The sequence below is a fragment of the Gadus chalcogrammus genome, chromosome 7, assembly GCF_026213295.1.
Source record: "Gadus chalcogrammus isolate NIFS_2021 chromosome 7, NIFS_Gcha_1.0, whole genome shotgun sequence".
NCBI classification, from domain to species: Eukaryota; Metazoa; Chordata; class Actinopteri; order Gadiformes; family Gadidae; genus Gadus; species Gadus chalcogrammus.
This window is the reverse complement of record NC_079418.1, coordinates 14,134,152-14,154,102: the sequence shown is the minus strand read 5'-3', so window position 1 is coordinate 14,154,102 and position 19,951 is coordinate 14,134,152. Positions and strand designations below refer to the sequence as shown.

General features: G+C 45.1%; 1 protein-coding gene across 1 annotated transcript in view; it reads right to left on the bottom strand.

Annotated features, from left to right (window-relative positions):
• Nucleotides 1-1,868: 1,868 nt before the first annotated feature.
• The window catches only part of pygma (phosphorylase, glycogen, muscle A), an 18,931-nt gene continuing 848 nt past the window's right edge, over nucleotides 1,869-19,951 (bottom strand). The window contains exons 2-20 of the mRNA XM_056594357.1: nucleotides 16,664-16,765; nucleotides 15,135-15,213; nucleotides 14,716-14,819; nucleotides 14,305-14,436; nucleotides 13,007-13,118; nucleotides 12,554-12,636; nucleotides 11,031-11,174; nucleotides 10,731-10,823; nucleotides 10,146-10,292; nucleotides 9,429-9,592; nucleotides 8,866-8,980; nucleotides 8,613-8,714; nucleotides 8,241-8,388; nucleotides 7,519-7,577; nucleotides 7,211-7,352; nucleotides 5,824-6,031; nucleotides 2,792-2,926; nucleotides 2,512-2,578; nucleotides 1,869-2,266 (exon numbers count right to left, since the gene is read on the bottom strand). Coding sequence (XP_056450332.1) covers nucleotides 2,120-2,266; nucleotides 2,512-2,578; nucleotides 2,792-2,926; nucleotides 5,824-6,031; nucleotides 7,211-7,352; nucleotides 7,519-7,577; nucleotides 8,241-8,388; nucleotides 8,613-8,714; nucleotides 8,866-8,980; nucleotides 9,429-9,592; nucleotides 10,146-10,292; nucleotides 10,731-10,823; nucleotides 11,031-11,174; nucleotides 12,554-12,636; nucleotides 13,007-13,118; nucleotides 14,305-14,436; nucleotides 14,716-14,819; nucleotides 15,135-15,213; nucleotides 16,664-16,765 — 2,283 coding nt within the window. The 3' untranslated portion in view covers nucleotides 1,869-2,119. The remainder of the gene's footprint in view (nucleotides 2,267-2,511; nucleotides 2,579-2,791; nucleotides 2,927-5,823; nucleotides 6,032-7,210; nucleotides 7,353-7,518; nucleotides 7,578-8,240; nucleotides 8,389-8,612; nucleotides 8,715-8,865; nucleotides 8,981-9,428; nucleotides 9,593-10,145; nucleotides 10,293-10,730; nucleotides 10,824-11,030; nucleotides 11,175-12,553; nucleotides 12,637-13,006; nucleotides 13,119-14,304; nucleotides 14,437-14,715; nucleotides 14,820-15,134; nucleotides 15,214-16,663; nucleotides 16,766-19,951) is intronic.

Genomic DNA, 19,951 nt, shown 5'->3' with positions numbered 1-19,951 from the left:
ACTTGGATTGGTTGGAGTCAGAGTCAGCGTTGAAGGAGAGTGGGTAGGACCATTTGAGTTGTGTCTTTTCAAAATCTGCTGGTGTTTCGCAAATCCCATACCCAACCTTTCATTTAAATGGGACATATTATGAAAACAACCCTTTTCCTAGGATTTGGGGTGTAGTTTTGGGTCTCTGGTGCTCCCACACGAATACAAACTTTGAAAAAAGTCTGTAGGCCTACATAATTTTTTGAGTGAGATATGCATGTCTGAAAGTACCCCGCCTACAGTTACCAAACGAGCGAGTCCCGTTTCGGCGCCCCCCCCCCCCCCCCCTATGTAGGAAGGGGGCACCGTTTAATATTACCTCCCACTTCCTCTCTCCCCTCCAATCAGAGCATAGCTAAGATTCTGTGGACCAGCGGACAAGCAGCTCCGGCGGGGGAACTCGGCAGCAGCTGAGCTCCAGAAGTACAATCCCTTTCCCTGCCGGCGGCACCGCCGGAGGTGCGGGACTGCCGCCGAAGCTTCGGCGGCAGTCCAGAGAAGAAAGGGATTGTACTCCCGGGCTGCCAGACATCTAAACGATTAAACGGTCAAACTCTTGACATGAAAAGTTATCATTTAAATCCACAAACAACATATGTGTAATCCGGGGCATATATGTGCACGCCCCTTCTGGTTGAGCCCATGGGACCTATGAGACCGAAAAATATGTATGGGTTTCGAGAAAGTAATTATCTTCTGGTCCCAGTCTTTATATGTCCTGGATTACACATATGTTGTTTTTGGATTTAAATGTTAATTTTTCATGTGCAATGGCCACCACAGTAATCATTTCCTGGCTACGCCCCTGCTTGGGGCGCAATTAGCTTTAGGTCACAGTGCCCCAATGTGAAGTGTGTGTGTGTGTGTGTGTGTGTGTGTGTGTGTGTGTGTGTGTGTGTGTGTGTGTGTGTGTGTGTGTGTGTGTGTGTGTGTGTGTGTGTGAGAGTATGATAGGGATGTGTGAGTGTGTGTGTTTTGAGTTCTAGGTTATGTTTGACACACTTCTGCAAGAGCTGCTTTATTGTTCACTGTTTTATCAATTTGATAATTCCTAATAATGTCTTTTATTTAATTACATTTTTACTCCCAAGAAAAAAATCTATACCTACACCTACAATGTTTATTTTACGCAGACAATATTTTGGGCATCAGATTTCATAATTAATGTGCCATTACCTAAAAATAAATATGTTTTAATAATTCTCTGAAGTATCCTACATTGGTAATAGTTTTATAAAGTTGGCTTAATAGAGTAAGTGGCCTACTTTAACTGTAGTGTTTGAAAGGGAAGTTTATGCTGACTCATGCTGATGAATAGCCTATATGATTTGTCTACTAAAATGCCCAATGTAGTGAGTAGGATCAGGTAGAAAGTAACTGAAATCTTCCATCCGTTTTAGACAAGACATTTATTCAGAATGTGTGTTATTCTAAATAAAGTATTCTTTACTTAAAAAAATAAAGACTACTGCTCAGACCACAAATCCCCCTCAGACGTGTCACAGCAACACATTAACTCATAAAGCCCCCAAAGAATCTTCCAGATACAGATAGTGCACCATCATGGTTGGGCAAACCCTGCGGTGGTCTTTATGGCTTTGCTGTTGCAGGTGGAAGGCAGATGGGGGTCTCTCTGGCCGTGAACAACAGACGCTGTGGAGTAAATAAAACCCGGAGCGCACTTAAAGGGGAAGAGGACCATCGCAGACGTAGTAAAGTAACCGCTGCCCATATATGGTCAATCAACCGACTCTCTAGAGCACTTGCTTGCTACGTTAGCTTGCTTGTTGTTAGCATAAAAAAAAAAAGTTTGACTGTAAAAAAAACACCACAGAATGTAACAAGAAAAAGTTTATAATGATACACACACGTAGGGAGGCCATTCATTTGTTGTGGAAAACTTGCGATCAACACTGCCTGTTAGCGCGAAAGACTACTCTGCAACCCAATTCATTTTTCCCAAAGATGATTTATTTATCGTGTAGGCCGAGATGACATCACCGATGGGGGATACAGGTAGGCTCATGACCACAGGTGTGGGTTAGGAGTGACGATCCGTGTCCGTGGTGGGATCTCGGTGGCAGGCCCTCTAGATATCGTCGGGGGCTGGGATCTTCTCAAGGGTGGGCTCCACGCCCCAGATCTCGCGGGCGTACTGGGCGATGGTGCGATCGCTGGAGAACTTTCCAGAGCCGGCGATGTTGTAGATCACCTTCTTGGTCCATTCTTTGGGGTTCTGGTGGGAAGAAAACGGGGAACATCTCAATAAAAACATTTGTGATACATTCGCCCTTTGGTCGACGCTTTCATCCAGTGTCTTAAAACAACAGTGTGAGTGCCGTGCATGGAAGCCTGGGCTGGCCCATTGGTCATAGAACCCCCAACCTAGCCATGGCAGTGGTACTGCCATGCTCCACTATTTGGGAGAGACAGGACCATTATCATACTGTTACTTCAATGGAGATAATTCATGACGCCCACCTTATACAACTCATTGACTTGTTCTTGGCATTTGATGTAATCTTCATAGTCAGCAAACACTTTAAACCTGTAAGAAACGATCGAGAAAAAAAGCCATTATAATAGATTAACATAAATATCTTCAGCAAACCATTTACATGGTCATCAATCATTTCCAATTTCGCCATATTTTTTTTTTAAGTTTGACTGACAAGCAGAGAGAGATAGACAGCGAGATATGGGACAGGCAGACATAGAGATGAATAGACAGACGGACAGGCAGGCCAGCCAGGTGCGTTACCTGTCATGGTGCATGAGCATGTCCACTATCTCCTTGAAGAGGTCAGGCTGCTTGGGACTGAAGAACCCTGAGGAGATCTGGTCCATGGCCTGTTTGAGCTCTGGCAGGCGATTGTAGTAATCCACAGCATGGTATCTGGGCGGCACCGCAAGGAGGATACAAACTTTATTCTATTCATTCATACAGTCAAACATTGGTTGATTCCTTTAGTATGAAAAGTCAACGTTTCTGCTCCGCCACACACAACCTTTGTGGCTCAAACTTGAAGTGTGGGGGAGGATGGCTGGGTGAGAGTGTGGGGGAGGATGGTTGAGTGAGGGTGTGGGGGAGGAGGGTGTGTGTGGGAAGGAGGGGGAGTGTGGACGAGTGTGTGTGGGTGAGAATGCGTTGGTGATTTTGTAAGGGAGAGTGTGTGGATGTGTGTGTGAGTTTGTACGGGGGTGAGGGTTAGCAGGTGTGTGGTGCGTAGGTGAGTGAGTGTGTGGGTTTGAACGGGCGTAGGGGGGTAAGGTTGAGTAGGTGAGTGTGGTTTAGTATGTGGAGGGGGGTAAGGTTGTGTACAGGAGTTCTGATAGGGTGCCTCTTTCCACCTAGGGATTATGATTTTGAACGGGTTCGGCAATGATTACCTTTGACATATTTTTTTATTTCTAGAAATCATCTGTTGCAAATCCCACGAGTGTATTACATATTTCCATTTCAAAGATGGCATAAGACTAGGACTGTGTCAAAGTTGGTTTGATACGTAAGCTTGATATAGCTTGGTATATATAGGAGTGTGTCAATGTTGGTTTGATGTACAAATATGGACTTCATTATATAAGCTTACATTATTTAGGGTTGATACATAGGCTAGATACTGAAATAAAGGCTGAAATAAAAACATATGGATGTACAAGATTGGCCGATTGGCTGCCGTGCATCACCCAAGTGGGTGCTACACATTGGTGGTGGTTAGTGAGGTCCCCCCTTCACTGTAGGCGTCTTTGAGTGTTATTCATTATTATTATTCTTCATGTTTAACCTCTGTTTTTCTTTTATTCCTAGTCTGTTTTACATAGTTTTGAATGATGACTATATGCTCTGTAAGGTGACCTTGGGTGTCTTGAAAGGCGCCTCTAAATTAAATGTATTATTATTATTATTATTATTACAAGTTGTATACTTAGGATTGATATATTATTATATATAGGCTTATAAATAGGCTTGACATATATAGGCTTTATATAGGCTTGATATATGGATGTAAAGGCTTTATATATAGGCTTCAAATATGGATGCATAGTCTTTATATGTATAGGCTTGACATATTGATATATGGGCCTATTTATTTTTGCTTGGTATATGGGGCTAATATAATGGAGCTGGGATTGTGATGGCAGCTCATAAACTGTGATGGCTGTGCACAAACCGGGAGAAGAAATGCATGAACCATGTCTCTTCACCCCAAACATTTGAGTTTACGACAGGTCAATGATTGCTTTCCCCTGGTTATACAATGATCATTACTTGCTTTCCCTGTGACAGTTTGATCTTTGACTTATAGGGAATGTCAGGATGACCCGCAACACACTTACCACACTGGGACGTACCTTCACAAACCCTTTAAGTCTGCAGTACTCAGAGTCCCACCCAAGGGCAGATTTGTAAGATATAACGTCCTAATGATCACATCCCATGTCCAGAATGCACAGAATCTCTTCTCAATTTCAAGAGATAACGACTGACTACTGGGACACGTTCTGTCAATTTTTTTCTCTTTTAGTAATTTTTCCCTTGATTTAAAAAGGTTCCATCAAAGGTCAACAAGTTTACGACATTTTCCTGTCTGGGATTAATCGGACTAAGCCCGTCTCTCAACTGTGTCCAAAATCGTTTGCAGGTATCCACATTCAATTTGGAATGGAAAGAACCTCTTAGCGTCCAGCCCCTGTAGCTGGGACTTTATTCACATTGATAATGAAGTGTTTTGTGGCCACCATGGCTGTGCTTCTCCTGCTCCGTGATCACAGCACCAGCCCTCCTCCCAGTGAGGGGCTCTGGGCCCTGGATCCTACCGGGTCTCCCTGCTGTGGAGTCCAATTATGTCTGAGAAGGCTGCATTCCTTCTGCTGTGTGTGCGGGCACTGTGGTGCGTGTGCACGCGTTTGCGTACCTGTGTGTGTGTGCGTGTGTTTGTGCGAGCGTGTGTGTGGGCTTTACTGCTGGATTCACGGCGTGAATTCTTTCTTTCTATTAATACAGTCTGCCCGATCTCTGCGCCGCCGGTAGTCTCAGACAGTTACCATGGCAACGTCAGGTCTCACAGATCCCTGACAACACGTACAGCATGGTTTAGAATAGATTTGCTCTTTCCTTTTTGTACTTTTGTGTAAATGATGATACGGCTAAGTGCGCATGTTATCAAATAATATACACACAGAATAGATAAAAAGATATGTTAAAAAATCCCTGTGGTGATATTTAATAGGGTTTATAATGGCTTTTGCAATGTCCGGCCTGTAGGGGGCGATGTAGCATAGTCCCCTGCTATATTCTAAAGTGGAAGTGAAGCCAAACCTGTTTTTTTTGTTTTAGTAATATGTCTTATATTACTTCAATATAGTAATCTAGGGCATTTTTTGTTAATGGTGCCTTCTGCGCAGCGGGGGTTGTTGATGTCCGCATCAGAGAGCCAGTTATGCCACTCAGACACTAATAGTGTGTCGCATTCCATAATAATCACTCATTATAACTCAAACACAACATGAACCCAAACCTGCAGCAGGTCATATCCGCTGGGATGACTCCGCCTTCCTAGAATACTAAGCCCAAAATGCATTTTTTATAGGGTTCCAATTCAAGCCGAAAGAAGGACTTTGCCTATGCTTTAAGCACACCTGTTGATATCCCCATGACAACCCAGATATAGGTTGTGAGTGTCACCGACACGTGTGAAACACCGATCAACAAAAATGTTCACACCTACAAATTGGACCACAAAACGGCGTCCAAACACATCGGAGAACCCCCGAGGCGGAGCCCCTTCTTACCCCTTCTTGTCCAGCGCGGTCACGTCGTCCACCCTCATGCCGAAGATGAAGAGGTTCCCGTCGCCGGCCTCCTCCGCCATCTCCACGTTGGCCCCGTCCATGGTGCCGATGGTCAGCGCGCCGTTCAGCATGAACTTCATGTTGCCCGTGCCGGACGCCTCCGTCCCGGCCGTGGAGATCTGCTGGGAGAGGTCGGCGGCGGGGATGGCTGTCGGTAGAGAGAGGCTCGTTAGTCCAGGAGACAGGGGACGGGAGGCAGAGAGGCCCCCACACAGGGCCTGGCTCTGTATGATCAGCCTATCATTAAAAATACTGCGGTCGGCTAACAGCATTTCCTCCGACCCTAAGCACGTCCCGAACACTGAGTAAAATCTTTCACCATCAAATCTGAGATCTAGGGTTCCAACATTTGGAAAGGAAGAACTTTTTATGTTAACCAGTCAATCCTCAAAGAGAATAAGGGCACTTAATCCCAGATCAAATGCATGCTGACGGGCCATAAATGTCGTCTTCTGTATGTATGTGTTTTTATTTTATTTTTGGGTCCTGTCTTGATGTCCTGTGTTTTATGTCTTGTCTTGTCTGTGATGTTTGTAAAGGCAGCTGCTGGGATGCACGATAAATCGTATTGTATCGTCTAACTGTAATCTCTATCAATCGATACACGATTTCTTTAGTTTAGGGTACAGTATTAGGATGTGCTTGCCCTCAAGATGACCCACGTCTACTCTATCCGTCCACCCGTCTGTCTATCTTTCACTCACTTTTCTATCCGTCGTTCCTTCTCTCAAACGTTAAAGCCCTGTTGGCTTTGATAGACCGATGGATAAATCAATCGCTGGAGATAGATGATCTGTCCAGTCATGCATCACTCCATCTTATTTAGCAAAGCAAATAGGGCAGTGGAAAGCTTTACAGTTTGATAGATAGATTGATGGATGGGTTAATTGACAGATGGATGGATAATCTCTCCAGCTATTGCTCATATTTAGCAAAGCAAATAGGGCATTTAATGTTGATTGGGTAAAAAAAGACAGCAGCATCTTCATTCTGCGGGGGAAGTGCTAGGGCGAGTTGGAGAGAGCGAGAGAGAAAAAGAGAGAGAGAGAGAGAGAGAGAGAGAGAGAGAGAGAGAGAGAGAATAAGGTGGAGGCAGAGAGAGACGTTGAGAGAGAGAGAGAGAGAGAGAGAGAGAGAGAGAGAGAGAGAGAGAGAGAGAGAGAGAGAGAGAGAGAGAGAGAGGGAGAGGGAGATGGGGAGAGAGAGAGAGAGAGAATCAGGTGGAAGCAGAGAGAGAGACTTTAAGATAGAGAGAGAGAGAGAGAGAGAGAGAGAGGGAGAGAGGTGTGGGTGTAACAAAGGGAACCCAGGTGAGCGATTGAGGTACCTTTCTCTGCCAGGGTGACTCTGTAGTTCTCCAGGAAGATCACCTTCAGGCGGTCGCCCACCACCGGGTCGTTATTGATCACCTCACCAATCGCTGTGATCATGCGGATGATCATCTTGGCCGTGTGGTAACCAGGGGCCGCCTGCGTAGCAACAGTATGAGCGAGAGAGAGAGATGGGACATGGAAAGAAAGAGAGAGGGGGAGAGAATTGGAGACGAGAGACGAGAGAGAGACATAAAAAGGTGATAAATGACTTGTGGAGCTTGTTTTCTGTCTGATTTAGGGTTGTACATTAAAGGCAGCGAACCTTTCCTCCGATCATGACTGTTCTGGGGGTCCACTGCTTGTTGGGCTCCTTCTTGATCCCTGAGGAAGAAATCAGTGTTTTATTTAGCTGTGTGTATGTGTGTGTGCTTGTTGGACTGTTTGTTTGGGAGAGACTTTTTGGTCAAATTTACAGGCACTAAAACGCCTATCTGCAGGAAAAACTGGTGTCACAGGCATCCTTAAACAACATATTTCACACTGCCAATGAGGCCGGTATATAGGGTTGTGTAGCGGCTATTGTTCGGTGTGTTGGTGACGTGTGTCGGGGTGTTTGGGTGACATGTGTTATGGTGTGTTGTAGTGTGTTGGTGTGTGCGTATGTTGGTGACATGTTTTATGGTGTACGTTGATGTGTTGGTGACATGTGTGATTGGTGTGTCGTGGTAAGTTGGTGTGTTGGTGACATGTGTTATGGTGTTTTGCGTACTGTGTGGTGTGTTAGTGACATGTGTTATAGTGTGTTGTGGTGTGATGGTGTGTGCGGTGTGTTGGCGACGTGCTGTGATGTGGTGGATATTTGTGAGGTGATTGGTCGGTCTCGTGTGTGTTTGTGCCGTGCGTTGTTGTGGTGTGTTGGTACCGTGCGTGGTGGTGTGTTGGTCTGTTGCAGTGTGTTGGCAATGTGCGGGGTGGTGTGTTGCTTTTTGCAGTGTGTTGTTTCCGTGCGTGCTGGTGTGTCAGTGTGCGTTGCGATGGGCGTACGGTTGTAGTAGGTGATCATGTGCAGGCAGTTGAGCAGCTGTCTCTTGTACTCGTGGATCCTTTTCACCTGGATGTCAAACATGGAGTTGGGGTTGATCTTCACCTTGTAGTGCTCCTCCAGGTGGGCGGCAAACTTCAGCTTGTTTTCCTACACAGGCATGAGGAAAGAAAAATAAATGAGTAATTAATATTAATATTATTATGAGTCCTACGAAAAACGTAGGAACCCTATTGTATTATTTATAAAAATATACAACAAATCCGCCCGTATCTAATTATTATTATTATCACGTTGTTGTTGACACTGTTTGTGTGTCAGAATGAACCTTTTTACTGCAGTAAATGAAGGCTATACACCATCTGTTACTGTACCTGTTTGACTTTGGCGATGTCTCGGATGAAGGCTTCATCGTTGACGTACTTGAGTAGCCCCTTCAGCTGGTCCAGATCTCGGATGAAATCCTCACCGATCCTCTGAGGAACGAAACGCGTCCACCGCCAACATGTTGTCATACCGCACCATCGTGTACACTCCCGATAGTACAGTTTACTGAGAGGACATAGGCCCAGCTTTAGGATGTGCATGTGTGTATGTGGGTGTTTGTGTGTTTGACAAGACACCCACCTCAGCGATGACCTCAGCCAGGCCAGGGTTGCACATGACCAGCCAGCGTCGGGGGGTGATGCCGTTGGTCTTGTTCTGGAACTTGTGGGGATCCATCTCATAGAAGTCCTTGAAGCTGGAGAGACAAGAACATTCAAGGACATTCAAGGACACTCAAAGACATTCAAGGACAGTCAAGGACATTCAAGGTATATCACGATTGAAGCCATTAATATCCCTTATTGTTCTAATATGTAACATTGACTCTGAGCAACATTTTGCTCTGATTAGAACATATCTAAGTCATTGCTAGCTTACACTAGCATTTAAAGAGAGTTGTATGTGTACCTGTACTTTTACGCGGCAGGGCAGTTTGTTATTAGGCTTAACTCCCAGGGTTGACTCCAAGCCAAAAGATCCCCGTTTCATACCTCAATGTCTGCACTCTACCTTTAGGTACCTTTGAGCCAGGCTTGCCTTCTCCTATATGACCTGTATCTACAAACAGGCTTTTGATAAAAACCCTTTAGCTCCACGGCTAAACAGGAGTGCTCCTGAATAGTAAGGTACTGGAGATGCCTTACATGGTTGCCGTTAGGATGTCGGAGTGGATCTGGGCGACGCCGTTGACGGCGTGCGAGCCCACGATGCAGAGGTGGGCCATGTTGACCCTCTTCTGGCCGCCCTCCTCCACCAGGGACATACGGCACAGGCGCTCATGGTCGCCTGGGAATCTGGCTGCAACGTTCTGGCGGAGGACGACAGCACAACGGAGAGGTAAAGGGGGGAGATTTCCACCCAGGTGTACAATGTGTCTTGGTCCGCTAAATGCAGTGTTTATGTGTGTTTTATGTTCCTCTGAATTATATGCACATACTCACCAAATGCAACATTTCAATTCAATCACACATAAATGACTGCAAAGATAAGGTGTGATTGAAATACCACAAAGGAAGTGTGTTCATGCCTTTGTTTGTATGCACATACATATTTAGCTTGGAAATTAATTACTCAGTAGAAAGAACACAACAATACGTATTTACACTTCTCGTTTTGAAGAGTGACCCTTGTTGAGAACGTCGTCAGATTTAAGGAAGCGCTAAATAATCCTGTGAACTATATTAAACACATCAACCTAAACGTCTCATTAGAGTACTTTTGCAGGAGATGGTGTGTGTGTGTGTGTGTGTGTGTGTGTGTGTGTGTGTGTGTGTGTGTGTGTGTGTGTGTGTGTGTGTGTGTGTGTGTGTGTGTGTGTGTGTGTGTGTGAGAGTGAGTTGAGGTGCAGTACTGCCTCCTACCTCCAGGTGGCGCCTGTTGATTTCGTAGATAATCTCCAGGTGACGGGGCAGGAGGTGGGCAAAGAGGTCAATAGGCCAGCGCTCCAGCGCCTCGGGGAGAACCGTGTGGTTGGTGTACGCACAGGTACGCACACAGATGTCCCACGCCTAGCAACAAACACACACACATACACACACACAGACACACACCACACACACACACACACACACACACACACACACACACACACACACACACACACACACACACACACACACACACACACAGGTTAGGCAGGAGACAAGACAACAACTGCTATACACGGAGCAATTAGGGCTGTCCACTAATAATTAGTGTCTTGCAGAAAAAACACATTAATATGATTGAATACATAAATATATCAAATCACGCTGGTTGTTGCTGTATTGATTCAGCCTCGATTCTGCCCCCTTCTGTTGACTTCTCGAATGACAATACTCAACTTTTAAGTAAAAAGTCCCAGGTGCAATCATAATTCAACCTTTTTATCGTTTGTGAAGGTCGGTGAGATAGGACTTGTCTGGTATTAAGATAATGGTATTGGTGTGATGTCGGTGAAGGCTGACCTTGTCCCAGTCCAGTTGTTCTTCGTCCACCAGCACCCTCATCAGCTCAGGGATAGCCATGGCAGGGTGGGTGTCATTCAGTTGAATGGCAACCTACGAACATCCGAAATAATAAAACAGAAGATATCCCCTCAAAATGGCAACAGTCATTCTCAATCTCAGTTATCTCAAAACAATATCAAGCCCCAATCAATGGTAAAGAAAACACTGAACATCAAACGCAACTCAACTCAAAACCTGAAACAGTGAAAATAGCCAAGAAAAGGGAACGGTATATCCTTCAGAAGTATTTTGGCGTACCTTGTCAGGCAGTTTGTTAAAGTCTGTGCGAACGACTTCCCTGGAGCCAAACTTTGAGACCTTGAAGCGACGGATGATGTCCTGGAGGGTGGCAGAAACCACAAAGTACTCCTGTTTCAAACGCAGCTCCTTGCCTTCGAAGAACTGCAACGAGACAGACAGACAGACAGACAGACAGGTTTATCTCTCACCCTCTCCGTCTCTCTTCTCACAGTCAAGGGTGTTCTGTTGCACAAAAAGGTTCAACAGCTCTTTCTGTTTGAGCTTAAAAGTAAAAGAAAAGTGTTAGCTGCGTTTTCACATCTAGACATTAACATAAAGACGAATTTAACCGACACATTTGTTTCACAAATGCATATAGACTGAGGTAAACCTAAATGGATACATAGTTTAATAATGTGTGGGTGTCTGTGTGTGTGCCTGTATGTGTGTATGTGTGTGTTAAAAACGATTTCCCTATAGTCACGCATTACAACAATTTAATGGTGGTACCAGAATATCACAGTTTAAATGACCACTCTGCTTTCAAGTGCTGCTGTGGCGCACGTCTACTACAGTCCTCCTGGCACGGGAGTCAAACTGAAAGGAGCACTTAATCATTCAGCAGTCAAACGTGTGATTAGCGGGTTATCATCTACTGTCTTCGGTTATCACTGAACCTGCCTAAGCGCTGAACCCTCCCCGAGCAGCCAGGGATTTAGTGGTCAGGACTTTAGATCTTGCAGATATCTCTCCTCAGAAACACGTTTCAGGGAGGCCGCCGCTGGCTAAAGGGAGAGTACAGCCAGAGCCAGATTATGGAAATCCACCTCCAGCTCCGGTGAAGAAACTTCAGGAAGGCGCTATCTTCATGCTAGTAGTCACGTGTGACTACTGGCATTTATAACCCTATATTTCCAAAGGGCCTACACATGTTTGTGTTAGAGTTCTCTCCGTTTTTGAGTGGATTGGTTGAACAAATGTCAAACGAACAAGGTGTGTTTAACATTTTGTGTGTGTGGCCTCGCGCTGAATCAATGCACAATCAATATGACGCAGGGAGGCAGCATTTAAACTACATTTGTGCTGCTGCACTGTGCTGCAATCTTGTGGCCCTATAATCTGAGCTATCAACCTGATGAACCCCAAAGGCTCAGTGCGCACTGTACACACGCTTTCTTCGTGATAACAGTTGTCATGGTTACACACGTTTGCCCTCCCCCTTTTCAGGTGTTCCCTCAATTTATTATGCAGTTTGAATTTCCTTTTCCTCTTTGTGTTATCCTGCTCAGTTTTCAGTCTGTGTATTTGATCTCTCTCTCTCTCTCTCTCTCTCTCTCTCTCTCTCTCTCTCTCTCTCTCTCTCTCTCTCTCTCTCTCTCTCTCTCTCTCTCTCTCTCTCTCTCTCTCTCTCTCTCTCTCTCTCTCTCTCTCTCCTTCAAGATACAGTGACCTTCACATTGAGAATAGTTGAATACTTCCTCTGTGGATAATAATAACCAGGAAGGGAATGGATGATTTGTGTAAATGTGCAGACGGTTTACGTTGTCGTTTGGATACAGAACACGGGAGATGTTCTCTGCCAGGTTCCTGTCCAACACAGCCTGGATGTAGCCGCCAACGTTGACTGTCAAAGGAAATATATTATTATAACCAACCTTAACCTTCGTATCAAATATTGTTTCAAAGCTAACTGTCAACTACATCAAAATGTATATGTGATCGTTGAAATATTCGGGATGTACCCGCAAGTTATCTTAGATATTGGATATAGTCGCCAATGTTAACTGTCAAAATATTTATAATAATAAATAAATATATCATAATCAGAAAGTATTCTGGATGGAGCTGCCACACATGTCAACATTAACATATACTGTCATCAAAGAACAGTCCTCAATGAATGAAAATAATCATAAACAACTGTTCCATCAAAAACGTTGCGCTTATGACTCATTGGTCTCTGAATAGTAAAGCCCCCCATCGGAGCCGCTCACAGTCTTTGAGGTTGAAGTCGCAGGGGGCTTTGGCGGACCACAGCCTCATGGTGTTGACGATGTTGTTCCTGTAGCCGGGGATGGGCGTGTCGTAGGGCAGAGCCAGCACCACCTGACAGAGGGGAGGTCCCGGTGGAGAGAATGCAGTTGGAAGTTGCCTTGTTATTCTTTTTTTTGCATTTTTTGAGATAGGGCAGGTTGGAATGGGGAGGGGAGGATACGCAGCAAAGGACCACGGGCGGGAATCGAACCTGTGTCGCTGAGGTATAGGGACAGTATGGTAAGCCCTCTACCCAGTGAGCCCCCCATGAAGTTGTTGTGTGTTTTTAATATATCTGTGCGGAGACAAATCAGTTGAAGGGATATTCAGACATGGGATGTAGAAAAGTGCAATTGGGAGTTCATTTATCTGGATGGACTCAGGGACCAAACAATAGGACCAAGAAGTACTTTAGGAAGTTGTTCTTTATCTGTGAGTTTTATACTCGCCGAGGACTCTTTTTGAGAAAAAAAGAACAGTGAGATGTTTTTTTTATGTCTGGGTGGAGATACCAATCAGTTCGGGGACCTCAAGATAGACATTTAAAAAAAAATTCAGTTTGAAATTATGTTTTATATTTTTATCTCTGTTCTCTTCAAGGGACACGCATGGACTTTGAAAGTGAAAATTTTTGGGCGTTTCCAACAAAAGGTTGAGTCAAATAAATCTGGTAGGTAGAGTCAAATAAAATCTATTGAGGGTACAGTTTTCAACGGTTTTGTTATTTTCTCTCCCATTATTCTGTCCATTTGTGGGATGTCTACCCCTGCCGAGATCTGAGGGGAGCTGCTTTGGCCACAGTCGGCTGATCTGCAGATTAGATGTTGTGCTTGTCACGCCGGACTTGAGCACAGGAGTACTAGGAGCTAGCAATAAACAAAGCAATATGAAACATTGCTTTGGCAGTCTTGTTGGTGCGCACTGGTTGTGGACCCGTGCGTGTCTGTTTACCATGGTTCCTGATGTTGTGCAGGGTCTAAGGGGTTTTAAGTACACTAGCGGATGGATGATATTGGAAAATATATATGGTGGCTCAAGCTGGCTCGTGTGCTGATCACGTTGGAGATACACATTTCAGCGACCCAGGTTCGATCCGACCTCTGCTCCTCCTATGCTACATGTTATTCTCTCCCTCTATTGTCCGGTCCATAAAAGCTCAAACGCCCTTTGAAATATATGTCCAACATGCATTGAAGGTTAAAAATGGCAGTGAATGCGTCGACATTAGCTCCGGTAGACTAGATCGCTCTTCCTTTACCTGAGTGTCCACCCATTTGACCCCATCAGGATGGTGTTCGGTTCTTCCGTAGAATTTCACTGGCCGCATGTATTCGGGGCGGGCCTTCTCCCAGGGGTTGCCGAAGCGCAGCCAATCGTCAGCCTCCTCCACCTGAGTGACATATGTGCCCCAGCAGAACAATTGTGTTGGTCACACAGACGAAACGACCGAGGGGTCGGGCGCCAGGGGAATGATAATGAGGACTATGCATTGTCCGTCAGCGAGCACAGTGAGCCCTGGTGGCGCAAACCAATGAGCCCGCCTCTGTTTAGTGTTCATTTAATTACATTTAAAACAAAAAATAATGATGCAATTAATTGATTAGAGATAGAGATGGTATAAATTGAATAAAATGGGGGATTTATAGAATAAGAGCAAAGTGGTTCAGACCTGCCAGCCGTTGACAATTTTTTGATTGAAGATACCGAATTCATAACGTATTCCATAACCGTATGCCGCGAGTCCCAGAGACGCCATGGAGTCCAGGAAACAAGCTGGGGACACACAGATGTATTCATATATATTTTATATATATATTTAAATAAACAGGTTAGCACAACAGGATATTAGTGCAGGACAGGTTTGATAATTTCTTCCATGTCATGTTTCTCCCATTCGGGATTCGATTAGGGATAGCAGGGCTAGGAAGTCAGAGGTAGATGAGGCACTAATTGTGTTCTGATTGGTTGGTCATGCAACCACAACAACCTTTCAGTCTGGCAGGATATCAGGGTGATTAATAATGGAGCACGTAAAGTACAACAGTATTTATGAATAGAGGCATAGTATATTGTGTGTGTGTTCTTTACCAGCCAGACGACCCAGTCCTCCATTTCCAAGACCGGCATCTTCCTCCATCTCCTGCAGCTCCTCCATGTCCAGACCCAGCTAGATGCCAGACACACACAACACACAAGAGCATGACACACAATACAATGCTACCAACACACATGACAACATATCACACATCAATGTTATACTGCCCAACATTACACAGCACAAATGTAAAGGTAAATGTCACAAATGTAACAACACATTATACAAACCCTCAGCATACAGTCCCCATAAAGAGGTGCCCTCAAATAGGACCTCACAATAAAGTCCCCATAAAGAGGTCCCCTCAAATAGGACCTCACAATAAAGTCCCCATAAAGAGGTCCCCTCAAATAGGACCTCACAATACAGTCCCCATAAAGAGGTCCCCTCAAATAGGACCTCACAATACCGTCCCCATAAAGAGGTCCCCTCAAATAGTACCTCACAATACAGTCCCCATAAAGAAGTCCCCTCAAATAGGGCCTCACAATAAAGTCCCCATAAAGAGGTCCCCTCAAATAGGACCTCACAATAAAGTCCCCATAAAGAGGTCCCCTCAAATAGGACCTCACAATACAGTCCCCATAAAGAAGTCCCCTCAAATAGGACCTCACAATACAGTCCCCATAAAGAGGTTCCCTCAAATAGGACCTCACAATACAGTCCCCATAAAGAAGTCCCCTTAAACAGGACCTCACAATAAAGTCACCATAAAGAAGTCCCCTCAAATAGTACCTCACAATAAAGTCCCCATAAAGAAGTCCCCTCAAATAGGACCTCACAATACTGTCCCCAAAATAAGTTCCCATAAATAGGACCTCACAATGCTGGTCCCAAAAGAAAGTCCTCACTAGTGGGGCCCCACAGTGCAGTCCTCACTAGTGGGCCCCCACAGTGCAGTCACTCACTAAAAGGGCCCCACAGTGCAGTCCTCACTAGTGGGGCCCCACAGTAAAGCCCTCACTAGTGGGGCCCCACAGTGCAGTCCTCACTAGTGGGGCCCCACAGTGCAGTCCTCACTAGTGGGGCCCCACAGTGCAGTCCTCACTAGTGGGGCCCCACAGTGCAGTCCTCACTAGTGGGGCCCCACAGTGCAGTCCTCACTAGAAGGGCCCCACAGTGCAGCCCTCACTAGTGGTGCCCCACAGTGCAGCCCTCACTAGTGGGGCCTCACAGTGCAGTCACTCACTAGTGGGGCCTCACAGTGCAGTCCTCACTAGTGGGGCCTCACAGTGCAGTCCTCACTAGAAGGGCCCCACAGTGCAGCCCTCACTAGTGGGGCCCCACAGTGCAGCCCTCACTAGTGGGGCCTCACAGTGCAGTCCTCACTAGAAGGGCCCCACAGTGCAGCCTTCACTAGTGGGGCCCCACAGTGCAGCCCTCACTAGTAAGGCCTCACAGTGCAGTCCTCACTAGTGGGGCCTCACAGTGCAGCCCTCACTAGTGGGGCCTCACAGTGCAGTCCTCACTAGTGGGGCCTCACAGTGCAGTCCTCTCACAGCACCAGCAGGTGGCCTCTCACCTGGTAGGTGGCCTCGTCACAGGCGTTCTCCAGGGCCAGGTTCACCATGGTGTTCTGCAGAGTGCGGCCCATGTAGAACTCCAGGGAGATGTAGTACACACGCTGGGAGTAGAGGAGAAGGGAATAGAGTGTAACATAATGGTCAATGTTGATGTTTCACTTTATGTTTGATTGGGTTTTAATGTATGCTGCTGCTGTCTTAACAGTTCTCTTATGCCAAAGAGAGGCTTTGTTTAAAGTAGGGAATGGAATTGGTAATGGCGTTGGTAATGAAATTGTAAAATTGAAGTCATATCTTATATTTATATGTAGTTGAGATTAATTCAGTCAAGATTGGAAATGGTTTTGAATATCCCTTATTCATTAGAATATGAGTGAAGGATTTATTTTTCTTTATTTATCTTTTTATATCTTCTCAGCTGCATGTGGAGAAATGTCGATCATTCCATGTCACACTCATTTTCAGTCCTGCTGTGTGATGGATTTTCCTTGTTTGATTGATTATCTGTGAATTAATTTTCACCATCATTGGGTCTCAGTGGGAACAGCACAACAGCACGTAATTGTGCAGTCATGCTATTCCACCGGATGGGGAAGCATTTATAATACGACGACAACTCATTCCTCATCAATCTCTCTCTACAGGTTGCTGAGATGTAAGCTTACTTCAGCCCGGATGAAGGCCATAATTAGTATTTTCTTTGCTAATACTAGTAACGAGTGTGTATGAAGCATCTTTCATTTCATTGCATGGCAAAAATGCGATTATGATTAAAGTTGTGAGAGATAAAAATAGATGTAACAAATAGAAAAAGAAAGAACACTGAAAGTGCTCCCAAAAATAAAATAAAGAACTTGGCAGCAGTTGTATTCAAAAGATAGGATGAACCACTGGTCCTGTGTACTCTCTATCTTTACTCGGCCTCCCTGGACACATACACACACACACAAACATACACAGACCCACACGCATACACACACACACACACACACAAACACGGTCAACAGTTCAAGGTTGCCACCCAACTCAACAATTCAAACCTCACGTAGAGGTGAGGTTTCTCTCTAATTGATCTCTGCTGAAGGACACTTCATACATTGGTGGATATGGGGAATTGAACCAACAACCCCTCCCCCCTCCCAGTTGTTGGATGACCTTCTCAGCCTCTGGAGGAGTGTCCGGCCGGCTATTATTTGAGTGCAGAGATCCGACTATGTTACAACCAGGACTATGTGTCACCCGAGCCTGGGCTTAGCCCTCTGACATTTAGCTTTGTCCCTGCTTAACCAGAGAGAGAGAGGGGGGAGAGAGGGGGCGGGGGCGACATACTCTTAATAGGTATTATAAGAGGATAGTAGGAGGAAGGGAGGGGGGGTAAAAGTAGAGGTGTAAGATGAGGGAGAGAGAGAGAGTTGAGGGAGTTGAGAGCAGAGGTAAGAGAAGAGGTGGGAGATGAGAGAAAGCGAGAGAGAGAGAGAGAGAGAGAGAGAGAGAGAGAGAGGTGGGTGGGGGCTAAGAGAAGAGGTGAGAGATGAGAGAAAGCGAGGGAGAGAGAGAGAGAGAGAGAGAGAGATATGGGGGGGGCTAAGAGAAGAGGTGAGAGATGAACGAGCGAGAGAGAGAGAGAGAGAGGTGGGGGAGAGGGGGTAATAGAAGGGTTGAGAGATGAGAGAGTGCGAGAGAGAGATAGAGGTGGGGGGGGGGGGGGGTTCTATGGTCAGAGGAAAGAGAAGAGAGAGAAAGATTAAGGGGGAGGGGGTAAGGGAAGGGAGGTTAGGGGTCAGACCGAGAGTATTTAAAGTATTATGTAACGCAGACCATTTCGTTGACAACCCCTGAGTTATAAATAGCAGCAGTAGGGGTCATCTGAAAAGGTCGTTCCGGAGCGCGATAGCCGGGCATTGTGGGGCCCAGAGCAGTGGGTCCCGGTTGACAGCCGGCTGGGTTCGAGGGGTGGAGAAGTGAAATCAAGTTGTTTCCCGAGATGTTTGAGAAGCACTGCTAAATCTAAGTGTGAAACCAAGAGTTGAATGTTTAATTTCCAGCGGTGGACAAAAAAAAAAGTGTTTACCAGCTACACTGCTTTAGAATGCTTTTGAATATTTAAACTGTATTATTATACATTTGTTAAGATAGTATTATTATATGACTTGACGAGGAAATGATGGAGAGTCATTTTTATGCCTCTGATGGGTATCGTGGTTTCGGGGCCAGGCGCTGACTCAAAGAGTGGTAAAGGTTCAACATACATGATGGTTTATTCAGAGATACAAGGTGAGCAGACATGCACTTAAGGTGGTTCATGAAGCATCTCCCGGATCCAGGTCATAATTCAGTCTGTCTGTCTGTCGGTACGGATGGAATAGTCAATAAGCCACTCCCACCGGGTCTGATTTACCAAGAAAAAGGTTCAGTCTATATTGGTAAGGGCAGAATGGTAAATAAGCCACGCCTATAGGGTCAGATTTATCTCACAAGCATAAAGCTGCTGATTGTTTTATCTTGACCACTCTGTGTAGGAGCAGTAGTAGTAAGAACTGGTGTTCACACTTTGCATGTACTGTCCAATGAGGTGCCAATGTTAGCTTTAATATATTTTTGTCTAATAAGGTAATAGAGTAAATTAATTTACATCTTAAACCTCTCAGTACGAACATGAATGTAACTGTACTCCTACTTCTCCCCTTCCTCCCTTTTGCCCTTATGATGTGCTCTCCTTCGACTAGGACCCTCTGACCTTTACAGGAAAGAACACCACCACCAAGCAAGTAAAGTTCAAAGGTCAGAGAGAGTTGAGGAAGAGTTCTCCCTGCCTACATTTATCAAAATATTTAATAAGGCCTTCCCTCCATGTAATTATTCTCAATAGTGGGAAATAGCAGTTTGACCTTTTATTCTTAAGTATTTAAGAATAAATACTTATTTCAAATACACACTAGAATGCTTTCTCTGGCAGTTTATAATATTGCATCTGAAAAATATAACGAATTGATCAATGTAGCTACACCTTGTTATTTTTGATATACTACAATTGGATATTTGATTAAGTTGGAACAAAAGTAATTAACATGCAATAAACCTGTCTTGGTGCACACTATCTCCCAAATGTATCTTCTGATATACCATAGTTGTATTCTAAGGAGTCACTTCAGTATATGACCTTTCATTATATTCAACAGTGTTTATTCAACAGGGCTGAGGAACGGCTTAGCTCAGTGCTAAAATATCAGGCAGGTTTTCCTCCTGCAAAACGCTGAGGGAGGTTTGTGATGTGTGCCATTCAAGTG